Source organism: Puccinia triticina, chromosome 9A (genome assembly GCF_026914185.1).
Source record: "Puccinia triticina chromosome 9A, complete sequence".
Lineage (NCBI taxonomy): Eukaryota > Fungi > Basidiomycota > Pucciniomycetes > Pucciniales > Pucciniaceae > Puccinia > Puccinia triticina.
The window spans coordinates 2842112-2862816 of NC_070566.1; the positions used below are offsets into that span (position 1 = coordinate 2842112).

Genomic DNA, 20705 nt, shown 5'->3' on the forward strand with positions numbered 1-20705 from the left:
ACAACACCATACCACGATACATAACTTCTTTCCGTGATCACCACACGATTCCTCAAATCTAGCCTTCATCAAAGATTTCAGATTTCACCCTTATCCGTCCCAGATCTGCCAAGTGTTCTTTCCGTGTGCGTCTGCTTGATTGCCCGGAGAGGCCTATCACATTTCTCAAGATTCCGCCAACTGTCGTTCTCATTACCCCCGTCGTCATTCCGCTGTATGTTTATGCGCGCCCTCCTTTTTGAGCAAGTTGTACTGATTGATTGAACTTGATGGATGGGCGATAAGCCTGGGTTTCCCCTCTACCTTACTAGTTCGCAGAGGCTTTTTCCAGCAATTCAAATTACCCAGCCATCGGCACTTCGAAACCTGCGTCCATTTGGACTCGCTCAACCGGCACGTTTTGTACGTACCTGTCTGTCACCAACATTTTCCTTTGTGCCGGGTTGCCCTCTCCTCCCGGAGTATGTATGAAGGCGGCTGAGCTGAATGGAATGTATTCTTGTTTGATTCACAGCCGGACCGTCCCGGCATGCCTGCGCCCATGGTTGCCATTAAGCGCTCAGAGTCGCCCGTCCCGCTACCTCCTCCCAATCGCAGCCGGCGCGAATCAATCAATCACAATATACCCGCCCCGGAGCACCATCAGATGCTAACACTTCCTCCGTTCTCTTATGTCAATGGACTGAGTGCATTTACCCTCCACGGAATGGGAGAGGAATCCCCAACCGAGGCCTGCCCTCCGTCCATGTATCATCATCACCCGCCGGCATCCTATCAGCTAAATACAGCCGCCCATTCTGGGTTCAGCTCTCCAACTAGCAATCACTCTAGCCCAAATCCATATGGCGATTTTAATGCATTCCCGCTCAGCCCACCGAGCACCGGCACAACCCTTTCCTCAGTCGTCTCTCAGCCACACAATCCATCACATCATGGCCCTTTGACTCACCAGCTGCCTCATCAACCATTGTCGCCCGCCGACTTGAGCTCCGGTATCAGTCCAAACGGAGCATTCGAAATTACTCGTTCTGGTCATCCTTACAATTTACCCAACCATCGTTACAGCCGGAGGGAATCTTATTCGACAACCGTTCATGATACTTCTTACGAACGCAGGCACTCCACTGTTTCAGTAGGGTCCTTGCGTAGTCCGCAGTCCAGTTCTCCTTACCCTACCTATGCATCATTAGACCCCCACACGAGTGCACAATCTCAGATTTATACTTTAGCCGAAGACCTCTCCAGCCAAGGGATGTTTTACCTCGATTCAGGGCGTCACACCGTGCCTCCACCTTCCGTCATAGCCGCTTCCAATGTTATGCAGGCCGGGATGATGGCCGAGGCACCGCGCCTGACGCAAGGCCAGGTTCCCCAGATGGTTACTTCTGCCCCTCCGGTAAGGCAATGATTCCGGTCAAGCTATCATTATAAACCATGTGAAACTCGTCAAAAACCGCCTTCTCCGCCATCATGCTAACCTTGCATGATCCTCTATTTTTTAAAATAAAACATCACTATCATCAGCCTTCAAAACTTGCAACCAGGCAATATCGTAAGAAAACCCCGCCAGAAGTTTGTGCAGTGTGCCCCACTAAGGATACCCCCGAATGGAGGAAAGGGCCTTCTGGTTTACGAACCCTGTGAGTGACATTGTTTGACAAGATTTTCCCCAAATAGATACCTTTCCTGATTGTCTTGTATCCTTGACAGCTGCAATGCGTGCGGGCTTGCTGCCGCCAAGCTTGGGCTCGGAGATCCCACGTGTATTGAGGACGTATGGGCCCAGTTGCGTGAAATAGGCATCACTCGCTTTCGTGCGAGTTACGTTCTTGGAGATCTCAAGAAAGCAGCGGCCGCTCAAAGCTGGGTATCCCAGTCGCAAAATGGCGGCCGTGCGGGTAACACGAGTCGCTATTCGTATTCGGCTTCGAAAAGCTCCCCTAAAATCAAGTCAAGCCGATCATCATTTTCTAGCATGACCGGTCCACCGGCCAGAACGACCAGCAATCGCAACCCAGCTGAGATTGATACAGCCCAGCAACTACAGTGCCCGAACCCTCTTCTCTGTAACCCCGCGCCCGCAAAATGTTTTTTGAACTTTGACTGCTAAGTTGTTCGACCCAGTATGACCCCACGCATGTGTGCTGTCCATTCTTGGTCTCTATAGAAGTAGTAGAATCAAAAGTTATAAACTGCAAGTTGCTAGGCCCAATAACCATAAAAGTTTGTTGTTTTTCCAGGCGTGTAGCCTTCTGGGTATGGATTAATCTTTTTGAAACTCTTATCTTAATTTTCAATACTGTAGCATTGGAAGGACAGTTGGCTGGCTTGTTTTCGAAGCAAGAGATATCAGTTTTCTATAGACAGCAGTTTGGTCTCTACTCGCGCTAGCACGTTGTTACTATCAAATATTTTATTTATTTATATTCCTATATCCTGCTCGTTTAATCTTTGGAACTTATTTATTGTCTGGTCCTTGCTCTATCACATCTGTTCCTGCTTCTTTCCTGTTAGAGGTTCCCTACAATTATATCACACATCCGTTGATCTAGTGTCTTTAACCAGTGTTCTGTCTAGCGATAATAAAAAATCTAAGCAACAAAAACAAGATAGAAATGGCAAAAAAAATATAGAAATGGGCAAAATCTCTCCACATAGAAGCGGGCAAGTGTTATGGAGAGCAAGGCAAAGATTGATATCAAGTTGGTATGATGTTTTTTGTATTTCAGCTGTCAAAGAGGATTTGGGCTGTGAGAGAGGAGCCAATTGGGAAAGAAGAGTAGAGTGTGGGCGATTGGTGTCGACGGGGAGTTCCCCACTTTTTTTTATTCATTTTCTGGGTGACGGGGCGACTTTTTGCCTATTGTCTTTGTTCATCAGTAACTTGGTGGATGATTTTTCTGGAATATATAAGCAATGAGCTTTTACGAATATTTTTCCGTAGCCGTAAATGTTTTTCTCGTTTCATTGAAGGCTCCTGTAGCTTTTGTAAAGAATGGTGAGGGTGCTAAACCAAATGCTTTCAGCGGGCTCTGGTATGGAGATTCACCTAAAGATGCCATCTCGGCGAGTGCGAGGACAATGAAAACATATCATGGGGGCTGTACGATCGAGATGACAACAGTCTCTGGTTTCCAAAACACCTTTACAGTGGTTTACAGTGCGTGACTGAGGCTGGTGACGTAGCACTGACGCCCAACAAGTGCGACTCGACTCCGCTCCGCCTGCTGGCCAAATTCTTCTTGCCTACCACTCCAACACTTCCAAGACATCATCCAGCTCCAGCTTCCCCCACCAACTTGGCTCAGAAAAACAGGATGAATCGATTCAGCTTTAGGACCGCGATCGGCCTCTTGGTCAGCTCTTCACTTCTGTCGAACAGCGTCCTCGCTGGCTTAGAGGATGCTAAGCACTCCACCAAACTGGATCATACCAACTTCGATGCTCAAATCCAAGTGCCAGAAGTCGGTGAGTTTGGTTTCCGAGTGTCCTTCACACCGCTCTACCGATCTGCTTTTTGATCTCCTTGCTAACTATCATCGTCCTCGTTTTTCAGGAACTCTTGTTGCGTAAGGAATATCCCATCTTCCGAGTTAACCCTCTCACCTCTACATTAATTGGCCAGCACTGATGAAAATGACTTCCTCATTCTCTCGCACCAGATTTTTTGCTCCTTGGTGTGGTCGTAAGTAATGATTAGTTCGACATTTTCATTCAAGTCAAATTTTCAACTGAAATGTTTCCCGGATCATGTTTTACCATACAAAAGATTGTAAAAGCTTACTGAACCCCTGGGACCAGGTGAGTAAAGTTGCCCATCGCACACATTGGAGTCCTCCACGACTGACGAAGGGACAACCGCTATTTCTAGGCCTCTAAAGCGTTTGAATCAGACTCCAAGTGTCGTATAGCCCATTTCGATGCGGATGCTTCAGCTAACCGGGACATAGCCGGGCGGTTTAGCGTATCGGGGTTAGTCTCGACAGGCTTCGTCACTACGATTCCATCGCACAAGTGTTGATCGTACTTTTTTCATTTCCTTCAGATTCCCGACCATCAAATTTTTGTTCAAGGATAAGAGCAAGGCTCCCATCGACTACCAGGAAGGCCGGACAGCCGAAACCATCATCAAATTTCTCAACAAACAATGTATGATTTTTTCACTGACTGCGGACATGATATGGGCTGAGCTAACCCCCTGAATCGTTGATGCGTTTAGGCGGCACCTTCAGAGCGCCAGGGGGCTTACTTCTCCCCGAGGCTGGGCGGGTTGCTGGTTTGGATGAGATAGCCAAGTCCTTCCTCGGCCTGTCGAGCGATGAGCGGCCTTCGATCATCGAAAAGGCAACAGAGCTTGCCTCATCTGCTACTGAGAAGATGGCCTCCTACTACGTGAAGGTTATGAACAAGTTGATCACTGACGAGTCGTGGCTCACGAAGGAGTCTGAGCGTTTGAAGAAGCTGGCTGAGAAGGGTGCTACCATGGCAAGTGAAAAGGTAAGCCAACACGCCCCCCCCCCCCTCCCCCCCTTGTGCGCGCGGGATTATCAATCAATTACTGAACCTCACCATATCCGACAGTTCGAGGAGCTTCAAATCAAACAAAACATCTTGAAAGCTTTCATCCAAGTTAAAGAAGCCGGAGAGCATGTGGTTGACAAGGCTACTGGAGAACTATAGAGACTTAGGAAGAATAACAATAGAAAAACTAGCTAGAAAAGGAACAGCTCAATCTCTTCTCACTATTCTAGACGCTTCTTCATACATGCAAAGCAATCAAATTTCGTTTCTTGCTTCTTTTATGCAGGGGATTGTCGGATGATCATTTGACTACTAGACTTTCCTGTCACAGCTCACAGCCCATGGCTTGTGGTCTTTTCAGATTCTGGCGCTGCGGCTAAGAAATGAGAGAATTGCTGTAACAAACAAGGCTACATAAATAATTAAAGAGTTCATTCCACTTCTTTTTAGAAACACTGTTGGTTGAAATTCAACTGGCTATGTGTTAGAGGTACCAGTGCATATCAACAGTGGATCTACATGGTTACTGGTGATGGATGTATAGGTGTGGATTTTTGATAAGGCTGAGAAGTGTCCAACAAATTCTTGCGTGCAACATTCCCCCCGGGCAACGCTGCTGCCGCGACGGTTCCTGTTCATCCGGGGGGTATGTACATACAGACCTCCCGTGGTGCACGACGGTTGAACGGAGGTTAGGGCTTCAAGAATCCATGTCAACCACGTGTTGGCCACTCCTCGAGTGCTATAAAGACAAGGCCGATGGACACCAGCTCTATTTTCTTCAGAAATCCAGGCACTCAAACACCGGTCCGTCTGCGTTACTCGAATCTTGAAGCGATTTGTAGGGCTTCTGCCCTCTTATCACCCAAGTACTCGAGTACATGTGTCGTGGTCGCTTTCGATTGTGCTAGAGTGAACTTTGTCCAATTTAATCACCCGTTACTCTCGTATATCACTTGTTGGTTTGCATTAAGGGCTTCCGGGTTTCATGATTAGGAAACATCCTCGTCCTTTCATCCCTCCCACTCCTGCTTCCTCGCTTCTTTCCACCCGCTCCAAGATGTCTCCCCAAGTGAAATGCAATCCAATATCCTACCCAAGACTTCTCCAAGTTCCAATTGTGTTGCCCAGCACTTAGTCCCATGTCTGCCTACCTTGCCACACTTGGATCTGCCTCTCCAGTACAGCCCTTCGGGTTGATCTGATCAAGACTGAAAAGGGCACCCTCCAATCATCAATGTCACCAATGGTTTAAGAGGTGCAAGCCATTCTTACCGAGATTGTACGATCACCTCTCCAGCCTGCTCCATCTAGAGCCATCTCGTTTCACCTGATGAAGTCCCGGGCTGCCGCCCGGCAGAAACCGTGGACCTCCGAACACAAGAGACCTGTGGTAACTACAAAGGGAGTTGGCCCTCAGATGAAGCAAAGTTATCAAGGACTTCCTGTGCAATCTGGGACCGAGGCCCGCAGATCTCGAGGGGATCCAGTTGACACGGCCTACATAGGAGACATTGACGGCTGATCAGAACAACATTACGGAGGAGGGAATGGAAAATTCCCAAGGAATGACGGAACCAAAAACAAGATAACATAGAGAATCAAAATTGGTAAATACATCAATAAATAAGTCATGAGACCGATCAACCATGGTATTTACCTCAAAGCACACAGTTGGTTGGTCACTGAAGGCCGAGGAGGCATTCTCCCGCCGGCAAGGCAAAATGTGGACTTAGAACTGAGAACAGCTTATGATACCTTTTGCGAGCTTCTTTGCAAGAGTATGGCTGCGTGGGTCAATCATTGCAAGATCAGCAATGTGAGGTTCTCAGGCCATTTTTTTTAGCAATTGAAGAAGTTTTATTCGGGGTCCACTGGGGTGCATAAATCCACCACACCAGACCACACCCACACCATCCACTCGTGCCTTTACCCGACACTTTACCCTCACTAATCACACAAATTGATACATACATTCCGGAAACGATATCCGGAAACGAGACGCTCTTTCAAAACTAAGAATGGTTGCTTTTCTATCCGTTCTTTTCGTTGCCGCTGGCTTCCTGAGTATGAGTCTGGCAGTGGAAGCGGCCGGCAGTGATACAAACTCTCAGGAGATTGATTGTTTTCGGCGTACGGCTATAAATCGCAAAGAGGATTGTGAACTGTACGCTTCACCTCTCTCTTACCACTTCCTCTTCTTTTGATGCGATTTTCTAGCCGTCAATTGGTAGGAAAGTTGCTGTTAACTGACAATGGTCATTCAAATCAATAATTCAGTGCAATTTCTAAGATTCAATACCAGCGCGACAATACCCTTGATACCGCTTCAAAGCACTTCGGATGGGCTTCCGGAAACTGTTCTGTGCGTGACAACATCCTTTTTGACTCAAGCAGCTTTAATTATGACTCGCGCAAAATGCTCAAGCCATCTTTATTCGTTTTGATGGCCGCTGGTTGATACAATAGGTAATCGTCCTTAATCCAGATGGTGCGACAACGTGCGTAAATAATCACTCACGTGGAATACCAGCGGTATTCTCCACATACGATAAATTCAGGGTTTTTTTTTGCGAAATGAGTCCGATAGTCTTTGGACAACTAATTTTTCAAACCCGTCTTTTTATATGTGGTGACCAGCACCAAAGAGCAAATTCACAAGGGCTTCAACCAGATCCTTGACCAATGCAAACCACACGTAAGACATCTTTTGGCCATCAAACATTCAGTGTAGTAAGGCAACTGATCAGCTTGCCATGTGCACCTGAAAACTTTCTTTGGGGTCTTTGTAGGGTGGTGAAGGTAACCCCACAAGTAGTGATGGAATATTCTTGCACATCGGTACCCGGTCCAACGCCTCGTACGCGCCCTACGAGAGTGACTTTCCATTCCTTTACCCAACATGTGGAATAAATAAGAATGCACCTGATATTCGAGTCGAAGATTGCAAAAGGTATGTGTGCCGCCTGTTTTCTGGCGCGTGCTGATTGTGTAAACCCTTCCCCTGATTATAATTTTGCATGTTAATCAGGGCCTACAATGATATTACTCTCGATGGTAGTGGAGTTTTTCCAAGCCAAGGCAACCAACAGGCTCCCTCAGTTACAAACACCTATCAATCATGCACTGTGAGCCACAGAAGATGCTTCTAACTTTCTGCCTCTCATGCGCCATTCATGACTTCTTCTGTCATCTCAATTACTGGGTTTTCCCTTGACTGTAATAAGGTCATGATTTACACGTCGGATGACTCGACACTTCTCGCGTGAGTTCAAAGACGCTTATCCCGACTGTTGAGCAGGACTGTACTCATCCTTTCTCATTTATCGATCGACCAGGACAAAAGGGAATCTTAATGACATATTCGGGAAGATGCTTGGACGGTGTAACGGCAAGGTGAGAATATAGTCTTCCCCTTTTACGATACACTGAGGAAGGTGATCTAATTTCCGTTTCTTTGAGATAGTCTGGCGTTGTCAGTGTCAAAGAAGGCGCACAGGGGCTGAACGGCAGAGTATATCTGAAAATCAGAAGTAGCATTCCGTGTGGCTTTGGCCCCGGGAAACAAGTGTGCCATTGAGGATGACTCGATAAAACTTTGTTCAATCAACTATCCCTGCAGTCGACTTGGCCGCAAATCTAATGTAATGTCAAGCTCATCTTGCAAAAATCATCCAAGAAGGCATTTTTTGAAAGACATTTGTGTCCCAAGGATTGGTTAGGGATAGCTCATTCAGCATGTCAGAAGTATACGGTTATCTTCTTCCTGAAGGCTGCTCACATTTTGTTCTGATCACACGTGTAAAACAAGGGGCCAAACCTCTCATTAGGGTAAACTGTTGTATTTGAGTTTTGTACCGAAAGAGATCTGTACTTTTTTGTTCAACAGCACATCCAAAAGGTCTTTGGCACAGGTCACTCAAGTATTTGCACAAGTAGATAAATATGATATGTATTTGATGAGATGAGAGCTCCAAAGCCAGACACTGAAACGTCTTGCATACATGAGTCAATCCTTTAAAAACAAGCAAATTTGATTTATGAAGGAGTTTTGTTTTCTGTTTAGGGATAATGAGGCAACATAAATATCTTTGCACGTGCATGTGAAGGAGAAAGAGAAAGTTTTAGTATAAAAGTGCTGCCAATGTAAAAAAGCAAAACAATGAAAATATATTGATTGGAGATGAGTGGATATGATGATGTTAAAGTTTTATCATGCTTGCGTCTAATCCTAAAGCGTGCAGCATTAAATTTACGTTCCTCTGAAATTGACACGAAATAAAACAGATGAAATTCTTGTTCAGTGGCCCATCAGACAGCAGAGCCCCAGAAGGGAAAGAGGAAAAATAAAACATACGATTTTCAAAGATCCAATTTCATCAGATACCGATTTCTTGTTGACGGCAATGACATTCTCCAAGACCTTGCCTCTCAATCCGCCTACCAAGATTTGCTGGCCATCGGAGTCAGTCGAAACGGCCAAGGCGGCCATCAATTGCCAGACTGGTTCATCCTCGAGATCGATCCCAGACCTCATGTACTTCTGGTTCATCTCCAGTGAATCGGTGGCCAATTGGGGAGGCAATCCAGCTCCTAAGGACAATGCTCCAGCCAAACGAGTCGATGGGAATAGAGAAGGAAAGTCGGAACTGAGATAGTGGAATAATTGATTGAACACGCCTTGCCATCTTGAGATCGATTCATGACTCGGAGTAGTTGGCTCGTTCTGTTCATTACTCTCAAGTGATGGTACACTCCTTAGCAGCTCCGCACGACTTAAAAACAAGGTTAAAAATGCGATCCCCGCCTGCAATAAGATTGAGTCGTAGTCAGATAATGCGCGTAAAAGCTGTAAGAAAATATCGTAAAAGCTCCCAATGCTTACTTTCGAGCGTGCAATCTGCATGAGGTCGTTGCGCGCCATCAAAAGCGAAACGAGTCCAGTCACAAGATCTAAAGATATCTTATTAATAACAGCCATCATCGGTGCTACTACGCAATTCATGAATAGCTCGGTCTCCAACTCAATCTCTGGACGACTTCTCTGATCTGATGAGAAGGAGGAATCGGAGGGGAGATCGAGCATACGAGCATCGGACACGACATCGACGGTTTCGAAAGTGGCAACGAGTAAAGTGAGAACTTGAAGGGATTGCTCGCGATTCAATAGTCGCATCACTCGAGGAAGAACTCGTTTGCCCTTTGGAACGGAAATTAACGAGACGAAGGGGTGGGGGTGGCTAATTTGTAAAAAACATCAGGATCGGAATACTGAACGGTTTTATTTATTTACCTTATACCAAGAGGATCCAAAACCCTAAGCTGCTTCCAAATTTTATCCTTTTGGCTTTCGTACTGGGCCTCCCTAAGATAGGCATTGAGATTGGTTAGAAAATCCTTTTTGCTATCATATATTTACTAAACGATCTACCAACCATTCATCCAGTTGACTTTTTCCATCTTCCATCTCGAGCGATTGGGCGCTGGGCTGGGTCCGGCGGAGTTGTTCAACTTCAAGCACCGTAGAATATAACCTTTCCAGGGACATCAGGATTTGCCGGTGACGCATGGCAGGTTGACCAGCACCTATCTGAGAAGAAGTGAATGAAGGGTCAGCCGAGGTCGTTTTCTGGAGACTTAGTCGATCTCAAAGCAGGGGTTACTCACTGGGGTAGTGTTTGGTAGTGAGCCGGCTAGTGCCCCGGGATGATTTTCACCTCCTGCGGCTGTGGTCAAGTCGTCTGAAGACGTCGGTTGGACTTGAAGCATTTGCCGAGGCGCAGAGCGAGTTCGCAAAGAAATTTTACCCAACGCTCCCTCCAATGAGACTATGAATGCAGAGGATCATATTAGCACAATGGAGTCCGCTCGAGCAACAACAAATACTGACCTTGTGACATTTTGGGGCGTTCCTTCGCATGATCGATGATCCTCTGAACGTTTTGCGCCATTCGAATCATGGCATGCTCACGTCGAGTCAAACGTCTTTCGATTGCTCGAGAGTTACGGACTGGCTCGAGGCCACCGATCCCATCATAGTCTTGGCTGATCCTCTCGTCAGAAGAAGCGGCCTGGGCGCGCCTCCCAGCAACAGCTGTATGAGCTTGGTGCTGAGCGGCCACTCGACTAGCCCGAATGGCGGAGTATACGTGAAAGTAAAAGTCATCGGCATACGGATCGAATCCAGCTTGGCCGTGACTGGGGTTGACAAGTTGAGATACTTGGATCCGTGTGATGAAATCTTTGTCACCTTGACTCATAAGGTTGTTGTACTTTGACATCTCGGCAATCTTGGTAGCTTTCCTTCGGCGAAGAGCTTCTCGTCGTTCTTGTTCCTGGATGCGAGCTTCAGCCGCAGAACGAAGTTCTTCGACAGGAATCGTACCACTTGGGGTCTGAACAAATGGGGTCTGCGTTGCACTGCGAGGTGGGACGGATCCAGTTCTCATGTGATGACCGAATCCTGCAACGGGCGGGTTGGATACATGTCGACCGGGTAAGACTTGGGGGGGAGAGGGCACAGCTGGAAGGCGTGTCATTAAGGGCTGGATTTGCATTTGTTGTTGAGTTGGAATGTTGCTGTACATTTGATGCTGTTGCTGCTGCAGACGCAACCATTCCGAATGTTGCGGATGGGCTGGATGAGCTGGATGATTATGGGGAGGCAAACTGGATGGAGTTTGAGGCCCCCGGGGCATGGGTGCCATGACGGGAGATGAGATGAGGGGTTGTGCGTTGATATTTCTATGGATTTGCTGTACTGACTGAGCTCTACTCTGTAAGGATGGCTGAGAGAAGGGAAGGGCCGCATGAGGGGTTGATGATCTGCTGGCAGTAGTAGTCGCGAGTTTTCTTTCGTGGTTCGCCAACAGCGCAGCCTCAACTTGTTCTAAGGTCAACGCCTGAGGGGGGAGACCGGCTGGGGGGATAGAGTTCTTTGCAGCGGAGTTGGCTCGGAGTTCTGCTTCAATTTCCTCCAAGGTACGGATCTTGTGGGGCTTGGACACGGTGGCAGCAGGCGCACTTCCGGGTGGCTTCGAAGCAGGGAATGGGCCGCTTGAATGGCGATGGTTAATGTTCGATTTGGGCGCAAGCAGTGGATCTTCCAGTAGGCTGACGGGTCCAGCCTTGCGACGAGACGGTGAAGAAGAGCGAGGAGCTAACGATCCGCTGGGCTCACGGTCCGCCAAAAGACTTGACATGGTGGTCCAATTGGCACCGTCTTGTGATTTTTGCTTGGGGGGTTCCAAGGCACCAAGGTATTGAGCCGTGGAGCCCGAAAAATCAAAATCTTTATCTAGAATTAGAAATGCAGAAAAATGTCTCTCAGTGAGCAAAGTTTTATTTTTTATGAAGGGATTTGTGTTCAAGTTTCCCGACCCACCAACAGTATCCATTCCGAATGTCTCGTCATTGAAATCGTTCATGTCTTCCTCCAATCCCGCCGTGGACTCGACCAAGCCGTCGTCTGTATAGTCATAGACCTGAAATTCCAGACAGGAATGACAAAGATTAGGACGAATGTGCTGGTTGAGCGGAAGTGGATGGTGACTATACCGCAATGTCCTCTCCAAAGTCAGCCCGTAGTTGAGCCAGCTTTCGATCGAGCGGGTAATGACCACCGGGGTCGTCCATGAACGACATCGCGCTGGGATGTCAAGCAAGTTCTTCTCGAGATGGTTTTCTTTCGTCCTCTCTGGTTGTTGGTATGGTCGACAGCGATATATAAATTTATCCCGGCTGAACTCGAGTTCTCCTCGTCGTCATCGGCTGCTGTCTCGCACAGCATCTGCTGCGCAACAGCGGGCTGCTGCGAGCGGATCCAATTCTCTCCTTGCCTTTGGCACCATTACAATCACCAGCTTCTTAGGGCCTGTACCATAAAAATTCTGTTTTTCTTGCACGGGGAAAACAGTTTTTTTTTCTGCGCTTTTCAGATATTTCAAAAAACCCGCATTCAGAAAAACAGATTTCAATAAACGTGTACCACAACCATCACTTGGTTCCAGAATATCCGCACTCCTCCACTCCACCATCCATCAGCTCAATACACCCAAAGACAATCTTCGGTACCCTTGCAAATATTCATGAGTAGGGAAGGGGTCATTGTGGTGCCTTCCCTACGCATGAAAACCTCAGACGCTCTTTGACACTCCCCCCTCTTGGACCAATCTACTCGTCGGTCCAAGAGGATCGGACAGATTGATCCGAGAGGATTGGAGAGACTGTCCCAAGAGGGAGGAGGCCTGCAATCACTCCTCCAGTTGTCTTGGACTGATTGGTCCGAGAGCAACTCCCTCCTGTTAACTTGTTGGTCCAAGAGGAACTCCCTCCTTGCCCTCCCCATAGATTGGCCCGAGAGATTTAAGGAGGAGGGAATACCAATCCGAGGGGATGGGTGGGTCAAAATTTAATTCCCTCCTCCTTCCTGTTGGATCAATTTAACTTTATATGTCCAAGGGGAGGGAAGGAGGAGGGACCCGAGGTTTCTTTCTCCTTTCTCCCCAAAAATTTGATTTCTTGTTCCTCTTGGAACGATCGAGTTCTCTTTTCTCTTGGAAAGATCGAGTTCTCTTTTCTCTCGGAAAGATCAAGTTCTGTTTTCTCTTGGAACAATCGAGTTCTCTTTTCTCTCGGAACGATCAAGTTCTATTGTTTGGAGATAGAAGAGACAATCCGTCTCGGACCAATACTACAGAGTAATCCAAGTGGGAAGAAGGAGAAGAGCGGTCCAAGGTAAAGGAGGAGAGATGAAGGACAAACCAGAAGGACTCTTTTTTCCAAACTCTCTTCGTTTTCCTTGGACCGATCCAGTTGTAGTGGTTGGATTGGTCAGCTATGATGGTTTGTTCCGAGCGGAGGGAGGACTTCCTGGAGAAAGGTGATTGATTGCTGGCTTGCTCCGGGCTTGGAGTAATGAGGTGATGGAGGGTGATGGGGGAGGAAAAACAGCTGTGAAAAAACAGGGTCAGACCTGTTTTTGAAAATTGCCTTTTTTTGAGGAAAACTGTTTTCTGGATGACCCAAAAAACAGGTGCTGTGGTACACATTTTTTAGCAAAAACTGTTTTTTGCACAAAAAATCGATTTCTGCAGGAAAAACTGTTTTTCAACCTGCTATGGTACAGGCCCTTAGCTTATTTTCCCCCACTTCAAACTCCCCCGTATCCATCCCCCCTTGTAAGAAATGTCCTGTAAATGTTGTTACATGGTGAATTTCTGTACCCAATCCCCCCCTTTGAGCCCGCGCGGGCTCAGGGAATTTCAAATTTTGAGCCCAAAAACCGCTGGATCACCACTCCAGAACCACTTCACAGTAGGTGGAGTGGGCTAATACTTATGTGTGTCAGCTAGGTAAAAAACTGGGAAATGGAAGCTGAGATTGTAGGCTACAAGTCTGTCTACTCAGATTTTTTTAAGCTGAAAACATTTTGAAAAGAAAATATGTGTTTTTTTGCCAGAAATTCTCGAGTCTGTAGGGCCAATGGTGTGACTTTAGAGGTAAGCCTAGGGGGGAGGGGGGGGGGGGACCCCCACGTCCCAAAGGGACTCTCCGTAGGAGAGGCTTATGACTTAGAGCATCTCCATTGTGGGCCCTAGTTTTGGGGCACTACACCCGGGGAGTCCTGCGACAAGGATATCCCAAGGAATCCTTGAGGATTCCCCATAGTGCCCCTGCGCAAGGTTGGACCAGCGGCTGCTGGTCCACATGTTCACGTGCTCTCCACCAAATGGATCACGGGGCAAACTTTGCTAGGTCCAAGGGTGGAGGCACAAAGCGCTTCCACCGGAGGGACTTATGCGGTATTGGTGATTTAGGCCTGAGACGAATGACCAAAAACACCATTTTCAAAAAATGTTGCAATAGCTCCCTTACCTCCCAAGATTTCACCAATATTTTTGGATATTAAGAAAGTCCTGCAAGTCACTCAGCTAAAATCATCTACAATCTTCATCAGTTGTTATCTCTTTGTATTACTCTAAAAATCACACCCCCCCTCACCGTACCACTCTCCTCACCCGCATTTGTGTCCTCAGTTATTTTTTAACCAACAGAGAAATAACTCTATCTTTTTCAAACATTTCTTATTCACATCCTTACTTATCAAATCCTCATGGAAATCTTTATTCATCATAACTTGTGAACTATCTTTGTAATTATGGTTGACTCGAGAGCAGTAGCAGCAGCAGAAAAGAAGGCAAAGAATGTCACCAGAGAAAAATTAGACAATGCAACAATTCAAAAATTGTTAGAAGAACAAGAGGAAGCAGTGACAGGGGCAGGTAAGTCAGCTTAGTACCATCACAACCTGTTGAGCACGTTCCAGGAGATTGGGAAAAAAGAAATGATCATACCAAACTGTGTAGATTTCTCCAGAAGGTTGATCATATCTCTATGTTTTACGTTTACCACAGAACCACATACTAGTACTACTCCTGGGAATGGACCCGTTGTGGTAAGCCAATCCTGAATATGGCACCAAAATCAAAAGTCTTTTGACATCAATATAAACATCTCTGGAATACTCAAGGCCCCACCTCCCTCAACAATCAAGGCCAGGACAACTCATACTCATCAACAGGCCCCCCATTCTCTCTTCACCCTTTTTCCCCACCTTCTGGATACCCACCTATACCAAATCAATACTCCTCAGGCTCCCAGCTAGGCACAAGTGGGAGAAATTCACCCATCAGACAGAGCCAGACTATTAGGAAAGACCCTGAATATTCATCATCTTTTCCTCCCTTCCCAATCCAGCATAACAACCTCATTTTGGAATTAGCCACACATGTAATAAACATAGAGATCCCATCTTGGTTACCCTTTGTCCCCTTTGGTTTCAGCCCTTCCCTTTGCAGCCACTCATATGATATGTAATCCCTTTCTTCTGATGTTTCATTGTCTCTCCACATTCCAGCCTCATTCCAGAACTTCCCATCCCCATAGCATTTTCAGCCCCAGCCCCTTGATTGAGAATTTTCACTGTTTCATATTTTCTTCTAACCACAACTCAGCCCCATATTATTTTGTATATAGTCTGCCCTCTTTGGCCCTACCATTTTTTCCCCATCAGATCCTGTCCCAGCAATCCAGATCGCTGGTCACCATTAACTAGCCTAGCTTATGCCATTAAATCAGAGTGGAAAAGCTTGATAAGTCTATGCCAAATATATCAGGTTGGACAGAATTTACATTACCTTTACCTTTCTATTAGATTAGTAGAAAGTAAACCCTTAGACATACCTCAAGAATCCTCTATAGCCACAACTTTCCTTAAGAGTCCATACTCTTATATTCTTTTTCTTGTTCCCCTGAGAGGCAGCCCTTCAAGAACCAAATCCCTCTCAAGCTCTATTCTTCCCTCGAGGAAAGGCAAGCAGACAAACCGGACTTCATAGAATATATGAAATCAGTTCCAAGTAAGCACTACATCACAGTAGTAATTAGGGGAAAAAAATCTGAACAATCCTGTAAATTTGATTTGTATTCAAACAGATGTAGTGAACCAATCTTTAGACACAAAATCTATACATTTGGAGCAAGCTTTAAAAGCCAAAGCAATTGGGAATGCAGCATTAGCAAACCTTATCCTAAATGCAGTGGTCAAGATTAAACGGGTAGTGATGCAATCTCTGTTCCATTAGCCGCACCAAAAGAGACCATCAAACAATCACAATCAGAAGCCCAGATGACGGACCGTGGAATTGTTTATGCAGAAGATTCAGACAATAATGTAGCTCACAATAATGTTGGATATGCTCCATTTTTAGACAAAAACATTAAGAAACTTAGAGGTCCTGTCCCTCTAACAATTTTCAATAAGGTTTGGAGACAGAATGAAAACGCTTGGAATCTAGAGAAACGTCCAAAAACTGATGATCATTCCAATAATTCAAGCTACAAAGGTTTCCCGTTTGTACCAGAGTGGCACATGAATCACATGCACTGGACTTTTAACCATTGAGATTTCTATATAACTTTAGCGTTTTTCCATCATAATCAAAAATTTGCGGCAAAGCTCCTCCAACATAAGGCAAATGTAGATGAAATCTCAGACAAGAAGTGCTTCATGGTTGGATTTTGATACAATATTTGGATGCAAGCAATGACCTTTGCACACAGGGTGAATGAGCAAGGAGTTGTGAAAATACCCAATATTACAAAGTTGAAGAAATTGGTGATGGATAACTGTTACAATACATGTTGTGCTTTTTGGGAATTGAACTGGGACAAAAATTACTACGCTCCTGGTCTACGCGCCTGTCACATCAACCCAGTGATGGGAGGACCAAGATTGAACTTACAAGCAAATAATTTTCATAATGTGAATCCTTTGGCGTCACATTTGCAATTCCAAGTTCAGAACAAGCATAACACGTCTAACATACAAACCAAGCAACATCCACCTAATACATACTTAGGGAACTTGAGAAACATCAGCTTGGCGAACAAAGGAGGATCAAATGATTCAAAGAAGCAAGCTAGGACCGGCTATAAAGGTTCCAATTTCATAGAAGGTTTTTCCAAAAGGAGAGCGGCTTCAAACCCCCCTGCTACTTCTTCAAATAAGTAGGTGATAGTTGTACAAGAAAGTTTTATGCCGATGTTTTTCATTCTTTGCATAGCTGAGTTTTGTTAAGTTCCTTGTCATCACAAATGTTGATAACTGAAATTTCAATGTGGAATCAAGGTAGAATGTTTTTGATACATTTCTGACTGGTTTATTGTTTTTTCTTTGTTCAATTGTTCTTTCCTTTTGTCCACATGTACTAGATTGAAAGAGATGGGACCTGATAAAGTCAAGTGCAAAATGAATATCCCTTTCTGGGATTTTGCGCTAAAGAAAGCAGGTTTACAGGTGTGATTTGTGGTTTCCGGGATGGTTTTGAACAAGGAATACCCCATCACCGCATAGGGGATTTTAAGTGGTTCACACCACCAAATCATAAGTGAGCTATAATTATTCATATAAATTCTTTCTCAATGTTTTTAACGCTGTATTGGTTGGTAGGTTGGCAAGCTCAGCGCATGAAAAAATAACCAACTCTTTTGGGAAGGAGATATCTTCTGGAAGGATTTTTGGTCCCTTTTTGATAGAGGAACTATCTAAGAAATTCAACTTCTTCAGGAGTAGTCCATTAGGAGCAGTAGTGAATAACAACAGATTGGTCAGGCCAATAAATGATCTGTCATTCCATTGAAACAATCCGTTGATTCCATCAGTAAATTTGTTTGTGGATTCTAAGGACTTCACAACTACCTGGGATGATTTCAAAACTGTAGCTGGTTTTTTCAGGTCTTTCAACTCACCAGTCTTACTTGCCTTATTTGACTGGGAAAAGGCGTACAGAAAAATACCAACACACCCTTTGCAATGGCCTTACTGGGTGGTTCAAGATTTGAATGAACAATTCTACATAGATACTAGGATAAACTTTGGCGGAGTAGCGGGTTGCGGGTCTTTTGGGCAACCAGCAGACGCGTGGAAAGAAATAATGGAACATGAGTTTGATTTGATAAATTTTTTCCGCTGGGTGGATGACAATTTTTTCATCAAAAGTTCAAGATCTCCATAAGTAATGTCGGACATTGTATCTTACTCAACTAAGTTAGGGGCACAAACAAACACAGAGAAATGCTCTGAATTCTCAGATGAACAAAATTTTATAGGTTCCATTTGAAATGGACACAGCAAAACAGTCTGGCTACCAGAAATAAAGTTGAAAGAAAGAATTACTCAGACAGAATTTTTCTTGGTGGCAATTTGGCTTTCCACATTCAATGAAGTAGAAGTCTTGGCCGGGCGCCTGAATCATGTGGCTTACATTTTGCCTCAATTGAGGGCCTACCTGAATAGCCTGTATAAATGGATGGCTAGTTGGTGTTATAGCTTTGCAAAAAGGAGTGCTCCAATAGACGTCCTAGAAGATTTGCAAATTTGGTATGATACATTAATTTCATTTGAGCACACTACACTCATTCCCTCAAGAACTCCTGTAAACATTTATGGTATTCAAAATTGCATATGCCACTGTTTACATAAGATCATAAAGCCCATTTTGGCTGGGAGATGTCAGCGTGCATAAAACTTAAAGTGACATCTCCCAGCCAAAATTGCAGTTTATGATTTTATGTAAAAAAATCTTATGCAATTTTGAATACCATAACTTATGGTGTTCAAAGTTGGTTTGCATAATTTCATGCATGCATAAATCATGAAATCATAAAAATATTTTGGTGAGGAAATTTTGTATTACATAATCAGACAGTCATATCCCCTGCAAAAAAGATTTTATGATTTTATGATTTATGCATGCATAAAATTATGCAAACCAACTTTGAACACCATAATTGACTGAGTCCGAGACACAAGTACAAGTTTTGGCATTGGCATGAAAATTGGAATGCTCTGGGTGCAATTCAAGTTAATCCCAATTGAAAGGGAAACCAACAAACGCCACAATATTGCCTGGCTAGAAACTGTAGCCATACACCTAGGTCTATTGATGTTGAAACACACAGGTAGAATACAGAAAGGTTCTAACCTTTTGGTCTGGACTGACAACAACACAACCCTTGCAGTCATTAAAAACAAGAAATCAGGCAGCATTCAAGTGAACTTGGAGTGGAAAGTTATACAGAACATTTTGCTGACTGAAGATATTGATCTCACAGCTAAGAGAGTTAAATCCGGTGACAATATTGCCAACACACTGTTGAGAGGTATAAAGGGCTTGCACAAGGAGAAGAACAGGGTCCTTTTTGACCTACCTACGGATTTAGCAACAATGCTGGTCCCTTCCAGCGTGTAATGGGCGATGTTTTCTATGAGAAACAGTTGCTAGGCCGCCCTCAAATGTTTTTGTATTTAAATGTACATCCAGTTCTGTTTTTTCATCCATTTCCTACAATTCTAAAGCACCAACATCTATTTTAAAGACCAGCAGAATTTGTTAGCTTCACCCTTAGTGCATTTACATTGACTCTCACATTTCTTCTGATCCGCTATGTATATCCAAGTTTATTAAAGACAGAGAAACACAGAAACAAACATCAAGGGTTCCCCCCTACAAACCATCCAAATTACAAAAAAAAGGAAGGGTTCCCCCTTTCAAAAAAGCAAATCACAAAGACAAGCCTTCTTAACACAAAATCCAAACCCCACACACTGGACCCATTATCCATCCCTGTCTAGCAGGGTTTAAAATAGTGGGTGGATAGTCCCCAGCGCGCGCAGTAAAGGCATTATGTAAAGGGGGGCCACCAAGTAGAACCCCTCAAACTGTGCAAGTGCAACAGCAGAGGGGGTGAGGACAAACCACACGCTGGAAGTACAGCGGCAGAGGACGCCCTGGGGATTATCCAAACTCAAGGGTACCTCTTTTTATACACGTTCTAGTTCCCCCAGCAAGCTCACATTGGCTTCCTTTACTTGGCCCTGCATGCTATGTACGTATCCTTGGCAACGATGCCACCGCCATGCCACTGATGCATCTTTGACCCGCGCGGCACTGACTTCATATGGATGTAACCTACACACCCGGACAAATCAGGCAAAGCCGCGGCGCCATGAGGGCGCCGGGGCTGTACAGGCGCCAGCTGGGCGTTACATGACGCCAGCTTGACCCGGAGTCGAGCTTGGCGTCACGGTGATAAGGGGGCGGGGCACCAAAGGCCAGGTGGCGTCAGGACACACATCAGGTTGTTCTAAGCCACGCTGGGCCCTTCCGGTTGCCCGTTCCGCAGGCCAACCTGTCGTGATAGTCGGGCAGGCATCAATCTCTTGCGCTGCGGTGGCGCTGCCGACATGGGAGGTCCACATCAGGGGGTCGCCCCCAGGCCGCCAACCTGCCCCGGTCGCTGGAGTGGCGACACAGTGAGGCGTCCGGCCCCATAGCGCGGGCGAGCCGGCCGGTTGGCCACCTGATGACGCTGGCCATCGACCTCGCATGCCCGCCGTTTAAGGCCGGCGACCGCTATGTAAATGGGACGAAACATCTGAGGAGCAGGTGGCTTGGATCAAAAATGCTCGCCATCCGCGGCGCTGAGGAGCATGACATAAGGCCGGCGACGCTCTCAACGGGGTCCCTATTATGGGCACGCCGGAGGACTTTCCGGCGCTTCGAGCACACAACCAGCAACCAGCACGTTGACATCAACAAAAATCTCAACGGCGAACCACT

General features: G+C 45.7%; 4 protein-coding genes across 4 annotated transcripts; 3 read left to right on the forward strand and 1 right to left on the reverse strand.

Moving 5' to 3' along the window:
* Positions 1–529: 529 nt before the first annotated feature.
* Positions 530–3521, forward strand: PtA15_9A284 (uncharacterized protein; the record flags this gene model as incomplete). The annotated part of the gene is made up of 4 exons (XM_053172477.1): positions 530–1396; positions 1525–1640; positions 1711–1950; positions 3152–3521. 4 exons carry the CDS (start codon positions 530–532, stop codon positions 3519–3521), a joined length of 1593 nt encoding a protein of 530 aa, XP_053023714.1.
* A 115-nt stretch (positions 3522–3636) lies between these two features.
* Positions 3637–4680, forward strand: PtA15_9A285 (uncharacterized protein; the record flags this gene model as incomplete). Its single annotated transcript, XM_053172478.1, has 6 exons — positions 3637–3685; positions 3770–3801; positions 3872–3972; positions 4046–4149; positions 4220–4497; positions 4582–4680. The coding sequence occupies 6 exons, from the start codon at positions 3637–3639 to the stop codon at positions 4678–4680; spliced, it is 663 nt and encodes a 220-aa protein (XP_053023715.1).
* Positions 4681–6542: 1862 nt separating this feature from the next.
* PtA15_9A286 (uncharacterized protein) lies at positions 6543–8101 on the forward strand (the record flags this gene model as incomplete). Its single annotated transcript, XM_053172479.1, has 9 exons — positions 6543–6688; positions 6802–6886; positions 6991–7022; positions 7162–7219; positions 7314–7474; positions 7553–7649; positions 7749–7786; positions 7860–7917; positions 7988–8101. 9 exons carry the CDS (start codon positions 6543–6545, stop codon positions 8099–8101), a joined length of 789 nt encoding a protein of 262 aa, XP_053023716.1.
* A 622-nt stretch (positions 8102–8723) lies between these two features.
* On the reverse strand, positions 8724–12165 carry PtA15_9A287 (uncharacterized protein; the record flags this gene model as incomplete). Its single annotated transcript, XM_053172480.1, has 9 exons — positions 8724–8783; positions 8879–9328; positions 9407–9761; positions 9815–9886; positions 9957–10111; positions 10189–10349; positions 10412–11818; positions 11906–12005; positions 12079–12165. 9 exons carry the CDS (start codon positions 12163–12165, stop codon positions 8724–8726), a joined length of 2847 nt encoding a protein of 948 aa, XP_053023717.1.
* Between the last annotated feature and the right edge of the window lie 8540 nt (positions 12166–20705).